The sequence below is a fragment of the Panthera uncia genome, assembly GCF_023721935.1.
Source record: "Panthera uncia isolate 11264 chromosome C1 unlocalized genomic scaffold, Puncia_PCG_1.0 HiC_scaffold_3, whole genome shotgun sequence".
Taxonomy (NCBI): domain Eukaryota; kingdom Metazoa; phylum Chordata; class Mammalia; order Carnivora; family Felidae; genus Panthera; species Panthera uncia.
The window spans coordinates 78017954-78044764 of record NW_026057584.1 but is presented as its reverse complement, the minus strand read 5'-3'; the positions used below and the strand labels follow the sequence as shown (position 1 = coordinate 78044764).

Below are 26811 nucleotides of genomic sequence, written 5' to 3'. Positions count from 1 at the left end.
GCATTAATTTCCCAACAGAGCTATGTGGACAGACCCACTGACACCTTCTCACCTGCCACTCCACTCACCCCATTCCTCAATCACATGTATGCATCTCTACAGTGCTGACTGAATTCAAGGGACAAAGAAAAGATAACTAACCTGCAAAGAGAACCATGTTTCATCCTCAAATATTAGGAAAGCTTAACACAATGTAACTCTAAGGGAAAAACTCAACTGCTCACATGTTCAGTCTCTTATATAGTCAAAGTGGTTTTGGGCTGTTAGTCTCTTAATGCCAGTTCTCACTTATCTATTTTAAATGTAATTGGATTGGTCAGGCTTTTATTTCCACAAGCAGAAATTCCTGTGAAGACTTAGAGAGCCATCTTTTAAGTCATGCTGTCTGCAAATGATGGTTTCTAGGGCCAGCATCTGCACAGAAAATGGTGGTGGTGAGGGGGAAAAGCTGTGAAACACAGGACACTGGTCTTCTCCCAGTGGCTCGAAGAACACAAGGGCAGGGTACACACACAACCTGATCCCTCTCTCTTGCCCCCCTCCCCTCCCCTTTCAAAGTCTCCTCCTGTCTGTGTCAAAATCACATGTATCTCCTACAACCTGCTCTTTGTTCATATAGAAGTACCAGGGCCTATAAGCAAATGAAGATTTCTCTGCCATTGAACACAGAACCCCCAAAATGGACATACATCATACTCAGAGGCATTTATGTCTTCCTGTGGTTAAACAGTTCCAGGGAAACTGCTACACTAGAATCATAAAGTATTTGCAAAGTTATACTTGCATTTAGCCATTATAGAAGGAGAGAAATTTCACCTCTCTGGCAGCTAAGGTGGAAAAACACTTTTTGACAAGAATGTACTTACATCACTCAGGGCATTTCCTGCTGCCTTCAGCTGCTTGAGCAGTGGGTTCTCTGAAGCAGGAAGTACATTATAATCTGCTTTTCCTTTATTCTTTTCATAGTCTTCTTTGTATTTTACCTGTAGGAGCGAAATAAAGTGATAAAGTAACTCTCTGGGTTATTTTTGCTCTTGTCTCTATTATGGATATTACGACATAGTTCCATAAATCAACTTTCTAGAAAAGTGACAGCTTGACATTTTACAAACAAAATACTCATAGTAACTCATAACAGTAGCAGAGAAACTGCATAAATTTCCAGGATAACTTCCTGCCATTCATTTATTCATTCAAAAACATCCATAGGGTATCAATTACGTGCTGGCTCTGAGACAGGTGCAAGGAAGAATAACATATAGTCCCTGCCCTCAAAGACAGAGATAGCCACACAAATAATGATAGTGCATCATGTCCCAGACACTTACTGCTCCACAACCCTCATTGAGCTCTTAGCCTCTAGCTGCCTAACTTCCAACATATTTTTAAAGAAAGCAAGCCTCTAGCATCATCAATCTACCCTTTAATGCCTCATCTATGACTGTGTGTAAGCATGTGTGTATTTAATGTACATGCAGAAGGAGGAGGAAGGGGCTGGAGGCTGGATGACAACCTCTCCTCTTCTTTCTGCCCCTCCTGCTTTACACCTTTAATTCCAGCTTTAGCAGAAGCTTTAAACAAGGGCTCAGAAGCCCCTGTCAGGAGCATGTCCAAAGGGAGAAGAACAAGAAATGGATCCTATTTCTTGATCCACAGTGCCAGCCATTTATTCCAGCGATATAACTATAGAATATAGGAACATTCAAAGAATCCTAGATAAGCTACTAACATTTGAGAGCCTCGAAAAACAGACATAACCAGCTTGGTATCCAAAGGCAGGAGATACACAACTGAAACACAGGTGCACTATCCCCTGTAGCACACAAAGAAGACTCATAGGGGATACACTACAGGAATGAAAGACATAACCTTTCTCTAGTATAGAATTATGTGCTTCATTGAAAAATGGAAACAACCAGAAAAGGAGTTCCACACACCCTCCTATCTTCCTACCTGTACCTGGGATATGTGGTCTCCTCTCCTGTTTATGGATGAATTGTCAAGACCCATGGCAAAGTTACCCCTCCTGTTAAGCACCAGAACGCTTCCCTTTTCACCTACTCAAGGGCATTACTTCAGCCACTCTTCCCTCCTCAGACATCATCACGTTTTCGCCCCACACTGGATTTTTTTTCCATCAGCATAGAAACATGGTGTCTTTGTCTCCAATCTTAAAAGAATCCCCTCTTCATCCACATATCCTTCAGCTACTACCCCATTTTCTTCTTTTCCTTTCAGGAAAATACTTTTAAAAACTTGAGTATACTTACACTTTTCTATTTCTCTCTTCTCATCCACTCATGAGCCCTCTCTAAGCAGACTCAACCAAATTGCTCTTGTTAAGTTCACCAGAGACCACCTATTGGTAAATCCACTTCAGAAACATTTGACACAACTGAGCACTCTCTTCACTCACTTCCCACTTTCTCTTGACTCTATTCCTACCTCACCTCGATGATGTGTTCACATGGAGATACTCCAGAGTTCAGTTCTCAGAGCTTTGGGTCTACACTTGCTCCCTCAATGGCCTCTAGTCTTATGACATTAAATACTATCCATCTACTGATGATTCCCAAATTTATATAATCCTTCTGGATGCCTCCCCAGAAACTTCAGACTCATGCAATCAACTGTCCACTTAATATTTCCACTTGGATGTCTAAAAGACATCTCAAATCTTACAGGTTGAAAGCTGAGCTCATGTCTTCCCTCCAAAAATAATCATTCACTCTTTCCACATTCTTCTCTATCTTGATAAAGGGAAATCCCATCTGTCTGGTTGCTTAGACCCAAACTTTACTCACATATCCCACATCCAACCCAACAGCAAACTAGGTCAGCTCTACCTTTCAAAGTACATCTCATCACTTGCCTTGCCCTGTTCCTGATCCAAAACATCACTATTTTGCACCTGAATCCTGAAATAGCTTCCTAGATGATATGATCCTCCTGCTTTCACTGCTCCAGCAGAGCCAAGGCCAGGGTTTGAATCAAGTCTGATTGGCTTTGAAGTTTATGCTTTTTCTAGTGCTTTAGAATGCTAAGGACTCTATTTACCAAAGTCTAGTCTATAGAGTATATGCATATCTATGAATTTGTCTATCTTGTCTGTGACTAGATTTTCACCAATTAGTAGGAAAATAAGAAAAATAATGGAAATGGTGAGTGTGGGAGTGTCCATATTCATATAAGGTCGCCAGTTGTCTTTTCTTGGGGGATCCTCCTATCTGAGAGGATAGCCTTTCTACTTGCAGGTATCAAAACGTCATTTATGAAATATTAAAGATGGTTATTTAGTATTGTTAATGGTCACACACAGCCAAGTTTTTCAAAAATTGGTAGCCCTATTATAACCCCAGAATATTTATTTTGTTGTTCCCCAAGAATGCTTTTTTCCCCATTATATACAAAAGCAAGAGTTATAGGAAATTCACCCACACTAAGACCATCATGACAAATGAGAGCATCCCCTCATACCTTGCTAGCTGCCACCCCAGCTTGTTTATTCACTTTGTACTCTGGTGTTTCGGTCTGCATGAAGTAGATCTGGTCTTTCATACTCTCAAAGTCTTCTTGGTATTTCCTCTGTAAGACATTACACATACTGGAGAATGGCTGTGGGCATAGACTGTGCACAGGTTTCACATGGGAGGACAGGGGCTGGTGGGAGAGGTTACACAAAGCCGCTCCTCTTGGCTTACACAAGTCAGGTTACAATGAGAGAATGCAGTGCCATCACAAAAACAATTAGCAACTTAACAGAGATTTGGAGCAATTATAATAGGCTGAAAACCAGCCTTCAAGAAGGAGCTCTAAAAGGCCAGGGGTAGAGAACTTAAGAGAAAAGAAAGAGTGTTTTTCAGTGAAGAAAATCAGGGAAGAAACTAATCAGTTTCATAAATGTACTGTTTGGGCTCCCCAGGCAAAGAATAAATTTAAAAGGGCCCCCCTTAACCTGTACTCACTTTGAAACTGTATTGTTCATATGAAAGTTGAGGCATGAATAATGGAATCTGATCAAAGCAGTATTTCTCAAAAGGAAAGAGAGATAGGGGAATTTCTTTCTTGATAGGAACTCTATACAGATCTTACCCCCATGAAGGGGTACCCGGACTCTAATGTTCTGGTACCACTTTAGATGCAGCTGGGGGTCTGAAGTCATAAAAGAAAGGGTCACACTTTCAACCTAAGAACATCTGGTCATTCCTTCCTACTTACTGTGCTGATATTATCAGCATTCATTCTGGCGGTTGCAATTTCAAAGCAAGGTGTCTCACTCCATTTGCCTTTGACTTTATTTTCATAGTCTTCCTTGTATTTGTTCTAGGAGAAAAAAAAGATGAAATATAGAAAATATAGAAATTGACAAATAGGATAGAAAACTAAGTGGTAATGGGCAGCTTAAAAATTTTTTTTTTTAACTTAAAACATATCTTGACTATGGTCCTTAAGTTCTTAATAGATGTCTTCAAATGTTCCAGGATAGTATCAATTTACCCAACAAAAAAGTTGGGCGAGAGGGTAGAGGTAATAATTGACCACCTTCTTGTTGAGTCTGGGAACTTAGTTCATTCAAAACTTATGGATGTTCCCTGATGTTTGAGGGAAGAGACTCAGGAACATCCTCCACTTATATTTCAGAGTTATAACAAAACCACTCAACCCACATTTCCATGCCAGATGAAATTAGCCATAAATTTCTGAGATTTACCAAAACTTCTAATTATCCAGAAAGGAATGCCACCACAAAATTTGGCTTGAAGGCTAATGAATAACACTTTCCAATTTAGACTTGAAGAAATTTTAATGAGAACTCGTAAGTAATTCAAAAATTGCCCCATCTTATTCACACACACCATTCTACCTGAACCCCAGGCTGTGAGCAGCCTTGAGAGGAATTATGTCTTCTTTATGTTTATATCCTCAGAATCTAACACAAAATGCATCACACAAAAGTGACCTCATAAATGCATGTCCAACAAAACTAAACTGAACTAAGCCCATGATATGTGACTTCAAACTGCCTTGGCCTAGAGTGTTCTTAAAATAAAATTAGGGGCACCTGAGTGGCTCAGTCAGTTAAGCGTCTGGCTTTGGCTCAGGTCATGATCTCACGGTTTGGGAGTTCAAGCCCTACATCAGGCTCTGTGCTGACAGCTCAGAGCCTGGAGCCTGCTTCAGAGTCTGCATCTCCCTCTCTCTCTGCCCCTTCCCCACTCATGCTCCATCTCTCTCTCTCTCTCTCTCAAATAAATAAACATTTAAAAAATATATATGTTTACAATAAAATTCAACCAGTCAATCCCAAACCTGGGCATATGAGCCAGAGCTGGGTTATAACAATTTCCCCTTCTTGGCTCATAGAAATGTGTTAACAACCAGCAAGTCTCAAAGTGTCTGCATGCCTACACCCCCACTTCACTCTTCAGGAAAAAAGAAAGTGATTTTCTGGTATACCTTCAACAGAACCAGTACCAAGGATGAGTGATATGCAAAGCCAGTGAGTTTGAGTTAAAGGATGCTCAGCCCTCTCTCAAATGCCTTTATCCATTCTTCTCAAGAGGCTAATACGCTAAATGCTAGCCAAGTGTTTTTCATAACTATAAATTTTAGATTCCTGGGACGGAGTTCAGAAGCTCTGAGCCCAAGACTAAAGTCCATCATTACCAAAGATGTGGCTTAGCCTCTCCAAGTTTCAGGGTTCTTAACCACAGCACCGGCAATAATAATTCCTTCCACAGAGGACTGTTGAAAAGTTTACATAAGTTTATACCCTGAAGAGTCCTTTGCAAACTCTTCAGTGCTAAACAAATGTATGGTATAATAATTATAACAATAATGTTGCCAACATTGCTAGCATAACAGAGTAAGAAACTCTGGAGAAAATTCTGTGTGTGTGTGTCTGTGTATGCACACGCATGTGTATTCTTCAGTGAAAATCTTTGTTGAGATAATATTTACATTTAAGTGTCAATTTGCCTACTCTCTTCTTTGGAAGTTTTAAAAATTGAAGTCAACTCTTTAGTCAGTCAAAACTGACTGAATTCAATTGGTCAAAACGGATGTTTTGATTTGCTGATTGCCTATAGAAGTATTTCTAATCTTTTTGGCTAATAGACCTCTTCAGAAATCTGAGAAAGCTATAAAATGCCCATAAACACAACTTCAGAGGTTCTTGATGTATACACACCCCAGGTTAAGACCTCCAAATCCACATTTTTGGTGGAATACTGCCCTTTCTCTGCTTGCTGGCAAAGGAAGAGACCTTTAAGATTAGGGGATAGGGGCAATTGGGCCTGATATATCCCCAGAACTTTGTGATAGGATTTAAAATTGAGAAGGCAGATTCTCTTAATGAGATCCAAAAGTTGGGTTATTGTGAAGAAATAATTAGAATCACATATGTAGATTTGTTAAGAAAATTAAAATTCTTACATTAAGAGATGGATGTCTGATTTTTTAAAAGATATTAAAACACGATGAAAAATAAGAGTACAAGACCATCCAGCACCCTCACCCAAAGTCCTTCCCCACTTCTTCCTCTTCATAAACCAGTCACCATAGAGTTGGATCTCTCACAATCCACCCCTGAGTATTCCCAAGTGTGGGAAGATTTTCATTGTAAGGAAAGAGGCTGGGGCTTGTTATCTATTGAGGAAGTTATGGCCTTCCCCTCCATCTATAGGTAGGAGAGGAGTTAAAAGGCTGAAGGCCTGCAGCTTGAGGAATGAGAAGGAGAGTGAGGTATGTGTCTATGTGGTACCTCCTCTGTCAACCAAGTGGTCTTATTCTACGAGTCTGGCAGCAAGGCCTGAGTACTTATGTGGTACACAGAGATTGTTAGCCGTACCAGGGTCCAACATCCAACTTTCCCCCCAACCCCACTCTAATTCTTCTGTCCAACTCTGTCATAGGTAAAGCCAATCAATGGAAACCTGGCAGCAAGAATCAATTTAATATTCTCTAAGATTCTGTGTTCACTTAACAGAGGAAAGTACATTGAGTCAATTACAAGCTATGAAACACCTTCTGTGGGCAAGAGAGTAACTGCATGTTAACAGATGTAGTAAAATTGCTTCCCCATAGTCCTTCCTCCCCAGAAATGAGCTGAGAGTGCTTCCATTGGGCCACAAATTGGACACACTAATGTCCTACTTAAACACATGGTTTCATTTTCTACTTTCCCTATCTGCATCTGTGGTTTTGATGTGGTTATCAAACGGAAGGAATACAAAGCCAGTTTAATCACTCCTCACTCTTTTCTATGAGTAGCTAAATACTGGGACTTCTGACAGTTTCATTTGAAGACAAGTTATCCTCTCAGAATTGTGGAGGGGTTCCCAACTGGTATTTTCATTGCCTACAGTGGGCCCAGGGATGCTTTCCTTACTCAACCAAATCTCTTCTGTTGCTATCAATGGAGATCTCCCCCTAATTCTTTATTATAGAGGACTTTCCGTGGTTTTAGAAGATCACAGTTTGGCATCTTCATGCTGTGTAACAGTATTTCCTGAAAGATATTTTTTAAAAAACATCCTAGTGAAATAGTATATATCGGTCACTGCCTCCAGTTCCTAACACAGAAGTCCTAAACCTTGTAATCTCCTGAGTGATAGGGTTGTCTTTTGTTTCAATGAGACAACTCCTGGATAGATTTATGATCGGGGCTGGTCATGAGAAAGACCAAGCCATGATTAGAAGCTTGGAACTTTCCACCTCACCCTTCATTTTCTGAGGAGGGGAGAGGGGCTGGAGACGGAGTTAATAATCAGTTAGGCCTATGGGATGAAACCTCCATAAAAATCCATAAAGGACACAATTCATACAGCTTCCATTTTGGTAAGCACATCCACACGCTGGAAGAGTAGTACGCCCCAGCTCCACAGAGACAGAAGGTCCTGTGCTTGGGACCCTTCGGGACCTCACCCCAGGTTCCTCTTTATCTTGGTTGTTCATCGGTGTCCTTTATCATGTAATAAACATAAAAAAGGGTTTCCCTGAGCTCTGTGAGCCGATTATTAGCAAATTATTAAACTTGAGGAGGGGATCATGGGAACCCGGATTTATAGTCCAAAGTATGGGAGGTCCAGACTTATGACTAGTGTCTGAAGTAGGGGTAGTCTCATGGGTCTGGGCCCTTAACCTGTGAGATCTGAGCTAACTCCAAGAAGATAATGTCAATTGAACTGAATTATAGGACACCAATTTAGCGTCAGAGAATTTGTTTGGTGTGGTAAAAAACCCATTTGGTGGCAGAAGTACGCATAGAGAGTAGAGGAAACAGAGCTTTTCCTTTCAACTCTACGTCCCTGAACTGGAAATTCTAACCTGAAGTCTCACATTTCTCCTTTTACGAATCTGGAAAGAAGCAGAGAAGCAAGCACAGAGAAACTAAAGGGACCTCCCAATGTTGCATTCAGGACCCCACTTTCAGCTGGCTGTAGTGTGCATAGTGTCCTCACCTGGAAGGCTTGCTTAATGAACAACCCTGCCTGCCTGTCCGTCTGTGTTAGGGCTACAAAATGCAGCTGAGCCAGGATGAGTGCTGGTATTGGAGCTGGTGCCTTTGGCCAAAGACAAAGGTAAGAGAATTGATTCTGACAGGTACAGTAAGGAAAGCTGGTAAACAGAATATAATCAATATATAAGCAATATAAATCATTACAGATATACGATCATTATATTAATGTATGAAATAAAGGCTATGAGACAAAGGGATGTATTGGGAGACACAGACAAGGAAATGCTGAATTTAAATACATAAGAGTGAGTACATAAGGGGATTTAATCTATTTTGGAAAGAAAGGAAATGATGATACTGAAACATGCATCAGAGCCCATGACCATGGGGAATACTTCAAGAGAAAAGAGGTAGGTCCCACAGCAAAATCACCTCTTTCTCCTCCACCTGCAGCCCGACTCCTCTCTTATTGGATGGTTTGTTTTTGGACGGACTGCTACAGATCATAAGCATTTCTTCCTAAAGTGAGTGTTATTTTGAATGCACAGCAGCCATTAAGAACTTGGTATTTGGGGAAGACTGGGATAAACAGCCAAATACGGTGACTTTCATCCTCCCCCATTCTCCCTTGGCTCACATTGTTATTCCACAAGGGCAAATCCAGCCCCGGTGAGGTTTTCAAGTGTCTAATGATGCCACCGTATCCGGCTGGAGTGGCACAGTCCAACAGGCATATAATGCAAGCTGCCAGTGTAATTTTAGATTTTCTAGTAGCCAATTTTTAAAACGTAAAAAGGAACAGGTGGGAAATTAATTTTAATAATATATTTTTACTTAACAAATAGGTCCAAAAATATTATTTCAACCTGTAATCAGTATAAAAATAATGAATGAGCTATTTTACATTCATTTGGTCATACTAAGTGTTCCCAGTGTATATTTCACACAGAGAAGACCCTCAGTTTATACAATCACATTTCAAATGCTCAATAGTCACATGTGGATGATGGCTACTATATTGATGAGTGCACTTCTAGACTGGTGTGTCTAAATTAGTGAAGACTGGAGCAGTGTGAAAGTGATTTATTTTTTATCACATTCAAGTACCCACACTGCACACTCAAGGTAAAAGCATGTTGCAATAGTAAGATAGCTTTTAAAATATGTTTTAAATAAAAATTAAAAATAAATTTTTCTTTACAAATAACCACTTGAAAGGAGCTTTTTCTTTTTCTTCAAAAAAAGGTCCATCACCCTTGTTTTCCATCACCCTTGTTTCCCAATCTTATTTAAATATCAACACTTTCAGTAGTCCGGCTCTTTATGGACAGTTCTAAAGTTCATTTCCGCTTAGTCCTGGGCAAATTTCAGGGTCATGGCATTCCTATTAGTGAAAAGTTACTGTACTTAGCAGATTCTCCAAATAGCCTCTGGTTATACAGTTAGTAGTCTGCAATATCAGACACTACAAACATCATTGAATAGACTTCATCATCCATAACTTTTCTTCCTTCTTCTTTACTAGAGACATCCTTTCCTGCAAAATACCTAAACAAAATGGAAACCTTGAGGTTCCATCAAAATTCAAGCAGAAGACCAAACTGGGACTCAACTCCACAGAGGGCCAAGAAAAAAGTATTTAAAATCAGCAGTATCCCAGGAGAAAGTGGCCTGATTTGAACCAATTTAAAATAGGAATTTAGCATGGGTCTGGTCACCAGTTGGACATCTGTCTCTCTGCATTCTCTGTCAGGCCTGCATTCCTCAGAGCTAGCTTACCAGCCTAAATATAGACAGACTAAGCTGTTTGCCTGGGCTTTAAAAGTTATGAGGTGCACTGCCCATGGCTGTCAAACTAATGGCTATGTCTGAGAGATCACACATGCATTCTTATTTTCTCCATGTCTGACTGACAGCTATAAAACTGTACACTGAATTAAAACAATCAGATCCTCCAAAGAAAACGTGTGGGGACTCAGTTCTTTGTTAGTATCACTCCTGCAAGTCAAAATGTTAAATGACATCAGGGCACAGGTTCTGTTTTCAAAATGCGGCTTTCACATTTCCTCATCACGGAGCCATTAAGCTGGCTAAACATTTATTAACATGGTTCCATGATGTTCATGGATGTAATGTTTTTGCTGCCGACTTTTCAGAGTCATATTGCAAAAACACCCTTACATTGTTGGCATTGGGTCTTTAAATCCCCCTTACTTACTTTCTCTGATGTTTGAGATTATTAAGTCAGAGTTTTCAAGGGAGGCCAGTCCTATGTACTTACCTTGCTCACTTGATTGGTCACTTTCTTTGCAAACTCTATATCTGGAGGATCCGGCAGAGATGTGAATTGAGATTGCTGTTCAGCATGACCTTTTTTGTAGGCGATCTGACAAAATAAAAGACAGGGACGCTCATGAGCCACAGAAAATTATTCTATTTCCCATGTTCCATTTGTTGGCAATTTTGAAAAAGACTATGTATTCATCTGTATTTGAAGTCTTAAACTTTAGTCTATCACATAACAGTAACTTATCCTTGCAGATGCTACACGCCCTTGCTCTCAGTATTACCAGCAATTCCTATTTCGTTAAGTCTTCCCTCTTCAAGATTCTTAATCCTAGATCTGTTTCCTTCCATTTATATCCATGCCATGATTTGCAGTTGAAATTATTCTGTTAACTGGCATCCTCAACTCCCAATCTCTTGTCTTTACATCAGCTACCATACCCCTAGCTCTGGATCAACTCAACTACACACTTCCTCTAATCTTATATCCAGGATGATGAGTGACACTGAAGAAAATCACACAACTCTATTGATTGGATAATGATAATGTGATAAGCATGATTAAAAGGGCCACTGGAAGAAGGTACAGAAGTGGGAGAGGGGGCCTCTTGAACCTAAGCCCTTAGCTTGAAGTCAGGGTGCCTACCTAGTGATACGTGCTTATGAACAACAGCTTGCTTGGGGCTCTGTGCCCGATACTCTGAGTTTATGGTATCCAATTGCCACTTTGCCTTCAATGAAGCTTGAAAACCCCATTATGCATCTCTGGTCAGTCTCTACTTTCAGTGGCTAGTGTAAAACCCCAAGACTGTCCTTAGGCCCCCAGTCAACTCTCAGCTTCCTCTCTCATAGAGTAAAGGGAGGCTATACATATGCTTAGCTTTCCCTGTACTCATCCCTCCTTCCCACCTGCTGCATGGTTCAGAGAATCAACCCTTGTAGGGCAGGAGTCCTGTACTCAGACAGCTGATCCCTCCAGTAGCCCTCTGGACCTAGATCCATCCATTGCCCCTTCTCTTTCTTGACAGCTTCAACTGCTCCCTCTTCATTGGTTCCTTTCCTTCAGCCTGTGAAAGGCCTCTCTTGTCTTAAAATAAGTATCATGTCTATTAATCATGCAGCGCCTTCACTCTTTCCCTCCTTTGTTCCTCCACTACTGACTACTTAGACATTTTCTTCCACCAATCTTGAGCCCTGCCCCCACAATGCAGAACTATTTGTAGGTCCCCAGACCCACAAAAACCTCTTATGCCTCTGAACCTTGTACCTGCTGTTCCCTTTTCCCTGGAATGCCCCAGCTCCACACTCTCCCCATGTGCCTGCAAGCTGCTGCTCATTCTCCATGTCACAGTCTCCCCTCCCTAACCTGAGGACCTTTTCCTGGGATCTCACTCAACTTGGCCCTTACTTCCTTTAAAGGAATTATCAGATGACACTGTGATTGGTTGCTTACACATCTGTCCCACCTTGGACTATGAGCTCTGGGATGATAGAAAACATACCTGCTCATCTGTGAACACTTGTGGCTTGCACAGAAACTGACTAGAGTGAAGGTTCAATGATTGATTTCTGAATGTGTGTTTTATACACTGTGGCCATTGGGGGAAATCACAAAAGGAGATTTATCATCCCAACTCTTCTCCTACTCACCTGTGAGACTTCTACAAATTATTTCTCCTTCCATGTGGCAGTATTCTTATTTACGACATAAAGAAGTTGGATAGTTCAAAGGTCCCAGTCATCTCCTTCATGGTTTAACCAAGTCTAGCTATGTCTTAGCTTAATAATGTCTACCTACTGCCTATAACAAAAGCTTTTATGAACATTAAATCAACAGGGATACAAAAGAGCAATTTTAAAATGTACTTATATTAATTCTACTGCTCAATCTTTTTGTTGTTGTTGTTGTTAAGTAGTGAAGACTTTATTTTAGGCATAGGGCAAGTGGTATTTTCCATGGCTGGCTAAGTCCTCAGAGAGTATGCAACATCCTATCAAGAAAAATGTTTACTAACTATGACATTCTGTCAAGAATTTTCAGAGAAATCAGATCTGGAAGTCCTAACTTCTCAGGAATCTTATTCAGAATTCTGTATAGTTAGAATTCTGCACTCTGGCCAGCTTAAGGACTCTCTTGGGGTTTGCAAAGTATTTTGTCTCTGCTTAGATAACAAGAAAAACATAGTAAGTAGGGTTCAGAGAAACTGGAAGAAGGTGCAGGAGAGGGAGAGAAAGCCTCTGAATCCAAGCCCTTAGTCTGAAATCTACATGCCTATCCAGTCGTATGTTCTGTGAACAACAGTTTGCTTAGGGTTCTGTGCCCAATAACTGTAGAAGTTTACGGTACTGACATTATTCATAGGCATGTTGGTAATCTGATACTTAGTGCATAGTTAATCTGCAAAACATAAAAAATAAAAAATAAAAGCCATACCTTAACTGCCAAGTTTTTCTAAAGATGGGAAGATTTTACTTCATTGTTATATATTCTCCATTATGTAGTCTACTGAGAGATCTCAAAATACGTGGCCAACTTTAACTGTTCAAAGCCCATAGCACTAGAGTGGCATGAGGTGTCCCTTCATCTCTCCATTTTATGGGTAAAGGGAGACATTTGGAGATTAAGTGTCTTCTTGGAAACCTCTTCCTAGGCTTACATGACATGGCAGTTCCTGGTTGTCCTTCAACTTCTTTGTTCGTGGCTGGCTCCTTTCCAGATGTCCTAAGTGTGGTGTCCTCCAAAACTCTGCCCTTGGCCATACACTGTTCTGCCTCCCTCATACATGGTCACGCCTGCAGCTGTCACTTTTATTCTGATGACTCTCAAGTGTTAATCTCTTTCCTGCTCTCACACCTATGCAACAGTATGAAATTTCTAATTTATCTATAAAATGTCTTGATCTGAATGTTCCATTATCTCAACTCCATTTCTCTTTCCACGAATGCATATTTACCACTTGTACCCCTATATACCCAGACTACCAGTCTTTCACCTTAACTCCTCTATGGCTCCTTTCTTTCTTTCATCTCCAATATCCAATGTCCTTAACACTTTTACAATACTTACTACCTTCAGATTCCGTTCTTCTTCTCCTTTGTCCCTGTCATCCCTTCAATCCTTCTGTATTACTTAAAATAGCCTTCTTAAAATTATCACAATTTTTCTAGTCTCAATGCACTGTATTGTCTGTAAAATTTTTCCATTTGCTTTTAGCATATTGTTTTCCCCACCAAAATCATACGATATCTCTTATTGAATACATATCATGTCAAAGCTATGATATGATTTTGCCTGATTTTCAAGGTCCTGCTGCCAGTTTCTTAAACATGGTCTCCTAACTAGGCACACACAGCATTCACTTTCTTTGCCCTCTCTAGACTCATTTCACTTCTGTCCCTTTGTTCAAGTGCTCGCTCTACTTGAAAAGCCTTTCCTGTTCATCACTGCCCATTCCCTTTGGATTACCACTTCCACATGGCCTTTGCTAACTGCTTGCATGTGCCCTGTCTTTCAGCAAGTATTAGACTATAGAATTTGCTTTCTATATAAATATAAAAATATAAAATTAAAAAAATTAAAAAGTTTTTCATGTTATTTAATATATAACACTTTCATGTTATCAGCCTGATTATAAATTCTCAAGGGAAAGGATATGAAAACTTCTTATACTTTTCTATCCTGCTAGGTATGCATGCATAATGGACTTTCAACAGATAACTATTGATCACTTGATAAAGGTTACACAACAGTATTGTAGATTTATGAGATACAGAACCGAAAAGCTAAGTTAAAAGAGAAACAAGAGGTCCCTACACATCAAAATGGGTACTGTGTACTAGACGGCCTTAAATTTTTGTTATGGCTTCATTAGTTCCTAACTTACTCTATGGAAAGATAGGAGTATTTCTATGCTGTATTTTAACCAATTATATGCAAATGGAGATAGAAATATGCCCACTAAATTTGCAAATGATATCAAGTGAGAGGCAATAAAAAATTAGACCTCAAAAGCTGGAGATGCCATCAAATGAATATGCATAATTCCAGTACAGGGCAAGATAGGATCCTAAGATCCACTGGAAGTAAATCACAGTAATTTTCAACTGACTTGTTGAAAATTTCAACTGACTTACATTCACAGTGAATGTAAGAGGTTCCCGGGGCTTAGTTGACAACTGAATGAAAAACAACTTGTTAAATAATAAAACAGTGCTCTCCTGAAGACTAGAGTAGTAGTCTTTTCAATACGGCAGCTAACAAATCCAGGGGTCAAGAAATAAAGAACCTCAAAACAAGGGAAAGTGCTAGAATCGAGTGGGGCTCTCTGCTGCTGCCACTGCTTTCAACCTAAGGACTAAAACTATTAGGCTTTTTAGTTCCTCTAATTAACTGTTTTCAAGGTCTAAAATGCTAAAATTCTGGCCAGGGCACTGCTGATTTTTACTAACTCTGAAATATCCTCCTTGTACACCCAATGGCAAGAGCTTTTTGCGAAGTAACTACACAAACATGTTTGGACAAGTATGGCAGTCCATGTAGAAAAAGGGGGACAGACCACAATTCAGACTTCATAATTAGGATAGTTCAATAACATTTTTCACTTAATATGTTTGGGAAAGTGGCTATGATCTCAATAGGTTTTTAAAAATGCCCCTGTAACGTCACAGAAAAACTTCAACCCCAGCCAAGGGGACAGAGGGCAGATGCTGCAGTGGAAAGAACACTGGTCTTGAGATCACAAGACCAGGCCTCTAATCTGGGCTTTGCCACTAATGACCTATGTGGTCTTAGACTCAGGTTCTTCACCTATGAAAAAACAAGATTGGACTAAATTATATCTAATATAAGTTATAAAATCCGATTTAAGTAGACATCATAAATTATAATGACTCTAGATGTATTCATCTGCAATAATGACAGTCTTTTCGAAAGAAGAACTGCAATGAACATGTGGCCAGAAGACAATCTGAGGTCTTCTGATTCCACCCTGCCAATGAGGTTGACTGTATTTTACTTACATCACTGAGGGCTTTCTGGGCTTGGGCAACCCTCCTCAGCTCTGGACTATCATTGTATGGGTAAAACAAGCTCTTGTCAGCTTCCCAGTCTTCAGTGTATAGTTTCTAAATCAGGAAAGAGTGAAAAGTTATGAGAAAGTGAGCTCACACTTACAAGAAATATACAATTTTGAATTCATCCATCAATAGCAAAAAGAGCCAAGGGCAAGGTGAGATCAAAGGTAAATAGAATCCACAGATAACCTTCCCCTTTCCACCCAGTCAGAGTCATATTTATTAATAGCTCGTCCTGCTTTCCTGGCAAATCTTATTTTCAGAAGAGTAAATGTGTCTGACTTGGTTTCTTCTCTGGGACTTCACCTGCTTCCTGCAACAAGTACTAATCCAAGTGTAAGGAGCCGGGAGGCACTTAGCATAGTTTCTGTTAGAAAATAAACATTGAGTAAGAGTGATGGCCAGAAATACCCAAAGTGTAGCCCAGGGTCTATACTTTGTGGGTCTCTCAGAGCCAGTTCCCCGGTGCATCTTCGTTCTCCCCATGTGTTCCTTCATCAGGGTTGCTCAGGCTCCCACCAGGACCCTCTCCTCTCCTCTACTCCACAGCTTTCTTCTCAGTTCCTCCTTGCCAACACCTACCCCTGCAACCTGCATGGCTCAAGGATACTCATAAAAAGACTGAGGAACTGCATTCCCGATTATCAAAAGTACTGGGTATTCCTCTAAATTACACATTGGAAGGACATAGGAAGACAGAAGTCATGACAGAGCAGAAGCTCTTACCTTACTGAACATGGCTGTGTTCTTAACTGCCTGGACAAGTTCAGGGGCATCAGGGGGAAGCAGGTACTTATCCTTGGTGTCTTCCCAGTTCTGCTTGTATAAAACCTAGTCAGAAAGAGCAGAGGACGTGTGGTTGATGTCTCCCCCAAGGGCATGAGGGTTTAGAGAACACAGTGTTGTGAAGTCTTTCATTATCAAAGTGTCCTCACACAAGAGGCTGCCCTTGTGCCTTTGTGTTTTACTAGCATCAATGGTGAAAACATTGACCATGTCAACATCCCATAATACTTTTCCTGCATTAGTAAGCTTTTACTTGAAAAGTCTGATTTTTTTTTTTTAACTAAATCATGATTATGATTCTCTATAGATTCCTTTTAAAGGCTGCAATCTTACTGGTCATTGGCTCAATTTGGATAGTAAACGTGTTTCTTTTGACTTATGTGTTATTTTTAAATGTTTTTAATTAGTTGCCTACATTTGAAATTTGAGCATTTCTCATAAAAATGAAGCTCCCTAGCCTCTTTAAAAATAAATCAGAGACTTTGGGGACATCGGGACTGCACTCTGTATAGCAGCTGCCTGGAGCTGAGTTGCAGGGCATATGCTCTCCAATCCACCATAGGTCCTACGGCCACTTCAGTCATCTGTGCAGCCTTCCTGACATGTGTGGATACCAGAGCTCATGAGGCCCCTGGATTTAAATGAGACTGGTGAGCAAGATCAGGCCTGTCCAGTTTTCTCCTCTAAGGCCAGGTAGAGGTAATCTACGTGCTACTTAGCATCCCAGCCATCCATAACATGACCTCACCTTACTGACTTGCTGCGACACTTTCTTTGCATGTTCAATGTCCTTTGCTTTTTCGTCTACGTGACAGATAGTTTTAGCAACATCGCCATCCATTCGATACTTAACCTGCAGAAATAATATACAGAGTTCATGACAGGCATGCACATGTGAGTATACTAAAGGGTATCTTCTAACAAAAGGGCATTAACCCAATGACTCAACGTCTGCACCACAAAGCAGACTTTCCACATTTTAGGTAGAAAACTGTGATCTCCAAAAATCTGCAGAGTCCCTGCATTTATTGCATATCTGCTTTCCTGGCTGAATTTCAGCCTCCCTGCTCTCCTACATGGAAGACCACAGTGAATTCGAATTTACCATCTCCTATCTCTTAAGCTAACTTGCTAAGCCAAGCTTTTAGAGGTCTCTTGGGGTTCACATTTAGAGCAACATAATCTATAGCCAATACTTCCTCTAGATTTCTGGACTGGCTCACAGCAATCCGACTTCTCATTTTCTCTACACCAATTAAAGCCCTCAATTCCCAGTGATGGGCATGTTTTTGACATGTCTGTCTTCTTTCTTTTAGCAATGCAGCCCACCTCACTGAGTTGATCTTGTACTTTCTTGATTCGGCGAAGTTCTGGGGTATCGGATGTGATGGCATATGGCTGTCCTTTAGCTTTCTCATACTTCTCCTTGTATTTATTCTGAAAAGAGTATCAGATATTAGCCTAAAACCTGATAAGACAGCAGCAGAAATTTCAGGCAATGTATTTATCTCCAATAGATTAAAAAAAAAATCCTGCAAATTCTAACAATTATCAGTTATAACAGCTTTTTGTCCCCTACCCTGATTCTCAGCAAAAACTAAAATAGATTTGTTAATTGCTCTTCCTAAACACAGTTGGATACTTGAGACAGTAGAAATTTTATTACAGACTATTGTCTTGGAAATGCCCTAAAATGATTCTCTCAATGTTTTTATTGCACACATAAATGCACACATAAAAAGCCAGAACCTCAATAATTTTAGCAAATATAGAAATTATCTGAAAAGATTTGATTGCTAATACAATGCAAAAATATTCCATTCAGGAGTTCAGTCTCAGTGGTTCAGATAGCTGAGACACCAGCTGAATTAATGGAAAGTCTGAATTATGGAGTATTTTGAAAAGGAATGCAATTTTGTTATTTCTGCTAAATATACAGAGTTCTCACTTTAATAACAACATGTATAATTTATCATTATTAATGCTTCAATAGTACTCTTGAATGTAGTCAGCAATCTAAATTATACTCTTGATTTTATCAGTAACCATTTAAAAAATACTATAAACCTTTGACAACATTTTCTTCAAGCTAGCAGAAGTTCTAGGATATTAGTGTCAGAATTTGAGACTTTATGGCAACAAACTGACAAAAAATTTTCTATTTTTTGCTGAATACCGCAAGGATAAAGGAGGCAAAATAATCTTGTTTTTACAGATCAAAGTCTTAGAAAACTAGGTTTTAGATCATTCGAGACTCTGAACTAGAAATTTACCAAATAGTCCCCAGGAGTTAACACTAAACCAGACATAAATATTTACTGACCAATCGCAACAGGATGCTTTTGACATAAGCATTTAGTCCTATATAATCCAATGTTCCCCTGAGCTGCTTTTCGTTTTTTTAAAGCTGCTGGAGGCTATGCCACCTAGTGAGACCTCAGCCCACATGGACAATCAATAAATGAGATCCAATCTGCTTCCAGTCAGTATAACTTGTTACAGTCTAACTGTACATGGAAAGTTAAGGACGAGGGACCTTCAACAGCAGTGATTCTGGACTAAGGCTGCACATTAGAGCCACCTGGGCCGCTTTTAAAAATCTTTATGCACAGGTCCCAACCGCGGATAAAACCAGAACAGCCTGGGTATCCATAATTCTAAACCTCCCAGAGGATCCCAATGTGCGGCCACAGTTAAAATCCACTGTTCTGGGGTATAGTCGAACATTCCAATCCTTATTTCAGAGGAGTTCTTACTCTGATCCTGGTGTTCTGAACTACACATTCTTCTTCGCTATACAACTCTTAAAGATCATTTTACATATTGTTAACTAGTCTACTTTAGGGGTATCCTGCTCAGGCATAGTTTTAATTAGACGTTATTTAGCTTCTTTGAACTGATTTCAACTGAATATATTCAGGACTTCATTATTCTAGATTGGCTAACAAATTGTGATTAAATACCAATAAATGCTGTACGATTGGCCTTCTGCTTAATTTGTGGGAATAATTTCAGAAAGGATGTTTTCCCTGATACTGCAATGGTGCAAATGAATTAGAGGAAAGGAAAATTAAAGAGTCACAAGAGCTTATATTTCTGCAGAATAAGTTGTTGTCTCATAGGAGGTTGAGAAACAAAATCCAGCTAGCATCCAAAACAGAGTCGGTAGAGATCAGTAATTTCTCACTAATAGAGCCAGATTAGCAGAAATGGTTTGAAACTTACAGGGCTAAAGAGATCCTGCATTTTCTGACTGTGTACAATGTAGGGCGTCATGAACTTAGAAGAATCCAATTTCTTCCGGATAACCCTCTTCCTCTCCAGTGGCTTGGCTGGTACCGGCTCTGCCGATACTGGCTGTACCAGTGCCGGTTTGGAAGTTTCTGATTGCTCATAGTCAGATGTGATTGTCCTTGTTGTCGTAGTTTCATAGACTTTTGTTATTGTCTGAAAATGTGACATGCAGTTCAACATTGTTATGTAAGTAAAAACCGTGATATCATGATCTTGCATATACACATTATTCTGACCTCGAGTCAGACTTACATTCCTAGTGTTATTCCTACATATTTAAAGCCAGTCAAAGCAGTAAATCATATACTCGGTCCATATGAAAGTACATCACGTTACATAAATCTGAATGCTGACTGTTCAAGATGGCGTGGAACAAAAAGTTTACTCCTTAGTAATTTGCTACAGGGCCTTAACATTCCATTTGTAGAAAAGAACCCAAACCCCTTAAGGTTGGATGAAAATCAGAAATACAGTATTCTTAACCGTTTAAAATCTTAAATCGTCTAGGTAAAGTAAAAGCAAACGTGGGATCAAAGAACAAAAGATGAAGATGATCAAATAAAGCTCAAATTCTTGATTTTATATTCACTTGCAAATGAGTCTAAGAAGAAGTTGGTTGCTTGTTCCCCAGGTCTTTAGGCATTCTCCCCTGCAGTCTAACACAAAGAATAATGAATTCTAAAGAATGAATCACATCAGTATTACAAGTGATTACCATTCTTTTGGCTTAGTCAGTTAATTAATCTGAACCGGAGTGCCATTTACACCAATAAATGTTTAGGTGGACAAGGATAACGATGACAACATAAGGGGGTAATTATCCTTACAACAGTCCTATGCATGCGGTAGGTGGGAAATGACTGTTTCTTACAACAGGCTGTATAGTGGAAGAAACTAAGGCCCAAAGTTTGGGTGTGGTCCAAGGTTAAAAATACTGGATGTAAGAAAATAAGGTAAGCAGACAAGTCTTCAATCCATCTCACAGCATGATTTCCTTCACAGCTAATATCATCTGTACCAAATGATGAAGAGAAACTTAAGTAGCAAGGAAATTGTACCTCTACGACAACTTCCCCTAGTGTTGTCAGATCATTGCTAATAGGTGGCTTTCTGCCCATTATTACTGACGTACGGTTGATGGTGAGAAATGAACCAGTTCACAGCATCTACAAATGTTAGGTTTCATGCAATCACAGGCTCTTGGAGCAGGCTCCAGGGATAGCCATCCCTGTTTGTCACGATCAAGAAAAACTGCTCTATTCAGAAAATAAAGCGTGAGTGAGGGATTTCACCTTAGAAAAAAAGTTCCACCTTGGAATATCTATGGGAATGGCTTTCTTAGAATTCCTAATGTGCTAAAATCTAAGTGGCACTTCACTACACCATCAGGGACATAGGCTTCGCGGTGCTGTCCCTGTTGGCAGAGACGGTGCCCCACAACTTACAACTCTATATAATAAAACAGCTGGTTCCCATGCAAATCGTATGTCCAAGGCTATGTGATTGCTGCAGTCACAGAGTGGTGATGGCCATTGATATTGCTTTAATGAGCACCACCTACACCAAAAATACTACACGAACAATGGGGGAATGATCCCCAATCACTTTGGATACGTTCAATAGCAAGAACAGGGACGTATTCTGTCAAACAAGCAGCATTCGTTCTTGTATCATCTGCTGCTGGGCACACGTAGGTGAGGGATTCTTCTCAGATTCTCCCTTTGCCAGCTCCTGTAGCCCTGGAGGTCTGTGAGAGGGGAAGGCTCTGCCTGCTTTAATCAGCATGCAGTTCATGCAGACACAGGTTGGGTCTTACCTCTCCTGGCACCTCTTCATAGACTGTCTCTTCTGTGTAGTACTATAAATAGAGCACAAAGGAATCATCATGAGAACAAAGCAGAAATCACCTCTCCTCTGCCTCAGCTGAACCACTGGATTATTTCACTAGCTCAGCCAGTGTGCACTATCTGTGGGAAGCAAGTACACAAGGGAACATCTTCACATTTTGGGACCCATTTTAGCTTTGTGAAACTTCAGGGGAGTTAAAGTGAATGCTACCAGACAAGGCAAGGAGATGCAGGGTGATGAGAAAGGTGTCTGAGGCTGATTATTTATTAGGGGCAGTTATTTAACTTGAGACAAGGTAAGACTTTTTCTTACAGTACCCAGGGCAGAATTTGCAGAAAAAAATATACTAACAATATCCTGAGTATGTGGGTTGGGCAGAAAAAAAAAAAAAAAAACTTGCCGTAACTCACTATTTGTGACTAACAATAAAACGAAACAGAAACCTCAATGTGAATAACATTTTTAACTGGATTGTATCATGGAAATAATAGACCCGAAAGCATATACACATCTCGATTATCCGTACACCCTCCTGATTACTAAGGAATGAAAGTTTCTTCCAGAGTGCGGGGTGTATCCTTTCATAGCACAATGGTCTTGAAAGGATGCAAAGATGAAAATTTACAAATGCCAAGGGGAGAGTGAAAAAATGCAGATTTCTCAGCACAAGATGTGGGAAAGTTAGGCTGCAGTTTGTAGCTGACGGCTGCGAAGTGCCTGCAGCCTGGATCTGAAATCAAACCTACTTTTGTTCTACTTCTGACATCACGGGCAATAAATAGATGCTGATGGGAACTGGCTGACATTTTGTTTCAGATGCGTAAGGGGAGTGGAATCCTTCCCCCAGCCTCACCCAGCAAGAAGCAAAGCCTCAGGCCGAGGCACAAAGGAAAGGGATAAAAAGGAAACATTTGGCTCATTTTCTCAATCAACAAAATGTATAACATTTTATGCTTCCTTTTTCTTTTCCCTGCCACCAAAACATACTCAGGGAGAGGGTAAAACACTGACTTCTTAATTTCCCTCAGTTGGCCTCTGTTGTTTTGCCCCTTGGTTCAGTGAACGCTTATCAAGTTATTTAACCATTGTCAATAGGCCGCAGGCTCTATTTCGTCTGCAGGAAGATAGGAGAAAATTTACCTACTGTCTCCTACTCTTGGGCTTTCTTTGCTCCTGTACTATTTCTTTAGTTTAAAATCTAATTCTATCAGTGTGTCCTTGCACAGAGCGACAGAAACCACAAACTCTGAAAGGACAGAGAATTTCTCTTTTATATGCCTGTGCCTTCGTCACACGGGAAATATCATTTGGACATTTTAGGGAATACTGTTTAATGCTGATCCACACACAGCCATGCCTGTGGCCACACAAAACATCAGTGACTCGAGAAGAAATTTTAAACTAAAATGAATGATTCACAACTATTTTGGATTTTCTGAGCCCCCAAGCAAAAGCAGATCTTTGGGAGCTATCCAACTTTACCTTTGCTGGGCTCTCACCATTAGTAAATGTATCTCAGAAAGAAGCTTATAAAAAAAGTAATGTTACCCAAATGGTTGGCATTAACATATATGCCAAATCTCACTTTTTTTAGAGCTGTGCCACTAATTAGATAGTACATCCTTGCTTCTTGTCCTTTCTATCCAAGTTAAAAAAAAATGTTTTTAATGTTTATTTATTTTTGAGACAGAGAGAGACAGAGCATGAACGGGGGAGGGTCAGAGAGAGAGGGAGACACAGAATCCGAAGCAGGCTCTAGGCTCTGAGCTGTCAGCACAGAGCCTGACGTGGGACTCGAACCCACAGACCGTGAGATCATGACCTGAGCCGAAGTCGGATGCTTAACCAACTGAGCCACCAAGGCGCCCCAAATCCAAGTTTAAGTTTGAATAGAGATGGATAGCACAATTTTATTTAGATGTCCAAGGTCCCCAGAAGATAATATTTTTAAAGCTAGCTCTTGTTTTTGAACTCTTCCCTGACCATCTTCTCAAATTTGCCACCATCCCGTTCTTCATGGCATCTTTTCTGAGGTCAGAGAGCCCTTGGTTGAACACTCTCTGGCAAGAAGTCTATCCATTTAGCAACTGCTGGTCAGACCCAGAAGCAGTACTAGGAACAAAATGGCAAGGATGAGATGCCTAAAAATTTCAAAATGTCAAAAAAAAAAAAACGGAGTCCCCTCCGTTTTTATGACATCTAGTTAAATCAATCAAGTCTAGCACTGAGGATAACTTCCAGTGACCAATGAATACAATTATTTTAAGAAAAACAAGGGATTTTTTTTTTTTAAGTTGGAGGCTAAAAATTATCACTGGTATTACCACCATAGGGAAGGCAATCTAATGTATAATTGTGTCAATGTTTTAATAGACATTATTCTGATCCATAAGGACATATGTAAAACAATAACACCAGTGATAATACTGAGCACTGAGAATGTAGCCTTTGGCACTTAAGCCAGAGAGGTGGAAAGTTCTACTGTAGGAGATTCATTCTGTGTTTTTTTCCCTAGATCCTTCAATAATAAAAGCAATTTTATTTGTAGAATAACAAATTTTTCTTCACCTAAACATAAACTGGCCGCTAAAATAATCTTCCAAAGACAAATTTTGGCACTTTAATTTGGAATTTGGTTCTGGGTAGCTCTTAATTTCATTCTGATGAAGCAGCACAGATTTTCAAAACTACCTCCAAGTATCATCAGCACTCGGAGATTTTCATATGTTTAGATCATCATTAATTATGAAGTATCAAGCACTTTCAGATTCAATGGCAATATATTTATATGGATTATAGCCCCTAAGCCTTTAGGTTTTGTTTCTAGAATGTGAAGCTGAAGGCAAGAGCTGGTGAAGAAAAACCATAATGTGATTTTAAAATTTTTATAAAACAATTAACAGCTTTGTAAAATGTGTCAGATGTCCAGAGGAAGTTTTTTAAGATGTCCACTTCAGGCTTTGCTTTCCTCCCCCCACCCCAAAATTTAAAAGCAAAAGCTAGTCTCGTTCCCTTAGGTAAATATAATAGGATTGGTCAGAAAGCTGACCCTGATTGACATCCTGATTGGCTCCAAATGTCACTTGTGAGTACGGCAAATTTCTATTTACAGGTATGTGTGCACATTTACATATATATATGTGTATGTATAGTCTTACATATGTGTATAATCTCATATATCTTATTCTGAACATTGAATCCATATCACCCTATAGAGGATCAGCTGGTTGAAGCAAAGAGCAAATAGCTCTTTTTTCCCTATTGCTCTGCAGAAACTAAAAAATAGAGTTCAGTTTTCGGAACTTTCTCTTCATCTCCTCTGTCCCTTTGATCAGGAGAGTTGGCAGGTGGGAAAGAAGGAGTTTTAGAAGACAAATGAAAACCTGCCTTTCCCCCACACCATGTTTTTCTGAGAGTTTAAAGAAAAGCACAAGTGGGAAACAGTGATATTTCTTTTCAATTCTAAATCCCACATAATTATAGTGAAACCGAACATAAAATATTCCTTTCTCATGCTTTAATAATGAGTCTTTGTGAAGTTATAATAGACAATGTATTTTTCAAGTGATTAATTCACCTACACAGCTTCGATTGTTGCTACATAAAACACTTGGCTGTCAGAGTCAGGTGTTTTAGTCTTACCTCCACGACCTCCTCATATTCTTCGTCATCGGCCATTTTCCCAGAGTAGTAGTGGCACCCTACAAACTTTCCATATTCCAAAAAATAGAAACACATTAGAATCTCTCCCTAGGACTGAAATCATAACATGACAAAAACAGAATTTAAGACTTCTCCAGTCTACATACCCATAGATTCTTGGAGGCTAAGCAAGATATTTAAATACAGGTCTAAACAACTGAGGCTTCAAATTACTCTCTCTTGATTCCCTCAGGAACGTGTTAAATACTGGTACTTCTAGCTACGGGATCAATTGAGTTCATTGTACAACTTGCAAAAGGAAGTTGAGGGAAGAAAGCGAGAGGGTTTGGATTCAAAGAAACAGAGTATTTCTATTTCTAAATACTTGCCGAAAGACATTTTCAAGCAAAAGCGTTAGTGAGAGGGAGGTCAGCTTGGCTCCCAGAAGTTAGAACTTTCCCCCAGCATCAAAATTCTAAGAGGGCTGTTTTTGGTCCCCACGCCGCTCTAATACATGGTAGCATTCTAGCCTACGCTTGAAATTAGAACACAGAAAAACAAATCAATCGTTTTAGAAGAACAAATAGAAACCTCAAGGCAATGGGGTTATTTCCCCCCCGAACACCATTGGCTTCTATGGATTTTTCTCTTCTGTTTCTGTAGCTCTTCCTCAAACCTGAAAAATAGGAAACGTTTAAAGCACTGATTGAAGTATGTGTAAGATTGTGGGTCTTTGGCCCAAGCTTCTAATTCAGGAACTAACGAAAGGATCTCCCAAGGCCTTCTTAGTTTGACGCCAGAGAGTGGGACTCTCCTGATAAAAGTGGATGATGACTTGGAGCAGCTGTCCCTTCGCCCAAAGATATTTGCCATGTAAACCAATACCCCGCCATGGCTGGTTTTGTTAAGCTGGCGAAACTGCCACTCCTTCTGAGGCAAATGAAGCCCAGTAGAACAGGATAAATATAGGAATGCAGAACATAGATCCTTTTTCATCCTAATATATTTAGAAAAAAAAAATCAAAGGCAAAACATTTTTAAAAATTTTTCTGTTTGGACGAGAAAGCCAACTCAGTCAAGCAGTAAGTTGGTTAGTAGAGGACTTGACTCTAATCACACACCACATGGCAGATGTAAGTAGGGCCTGAGTAGGGCAATAGGGTCACAAGCTCTTCCAGTCACACTTTCATCACTAACTTCCCCAGTTATGACCCCAAACTTTGGAAAATACTTAACGGAAACTGCAGAACATCTCCAGAAAGAATATGTCAGAAAAAGCCATAAACTGGCCTTACCTTTACTCGATCAAATCAATTTCCTCAGCAGCAAAGCCTCTCCCAACTCTCCCCTCCTGAGAACCCCAGGCAAGAGCGAGCTTGGTGCCTGGGCTCCCAATTATCACGTGGCAACAGCAGCCAATC

General features: G+C 39.9%; 1 protein-coding gene across 1 annotated transcript in view; it reads right to left on the bottom strand.

The window, feature by feature from the left end:
• NEB (nebulin) overlaps nt 1-25544 on the bottom strand; it is a 202298-nt gene extending 176754 nt beyond the window's left edge. Inside the window, exons 1-11 of the mRNA XM_049615651.1 lie at nt 25391-25544; nt 21717-21758; nt 19832-20053; nt 17936-18043; nt 17355-17459; nt 16547-16651; nt 15767-15871; nt 10743-10847; nt 4219-4323; nt 3478-3585; nt 867-983 (exon numbers count right to left, since the gene is read on the bottom strand). Of these exons, the coding sequence (XP_049471608.1) occupies nt 867-983; nt 3478-3585; nt 4219-4323; nt 10743-10847; nt 15767-15871; nt 16547-16651; nt 17355-17459; nt 17936-18043; nt 19832-20053; nt 21717-21758; nt 25391-25486 (1218 nt within the window). The 5' untranslated portion in view covers nt 25487-25544. The remainder of the gene's footprint in view (nt 1-866; nt 984-3477; nt 3586-4218; nt 4324-10742; nt 10848-15766; nt 15872-16546; nt 16652-17354; nt 17460-17935; nt 18044-19831; nt 20054-21716; nt 21759-25390) is intronic.
• Between the last annotated feature and the right edge of the window lie 1267 nt (nt 25545-26811).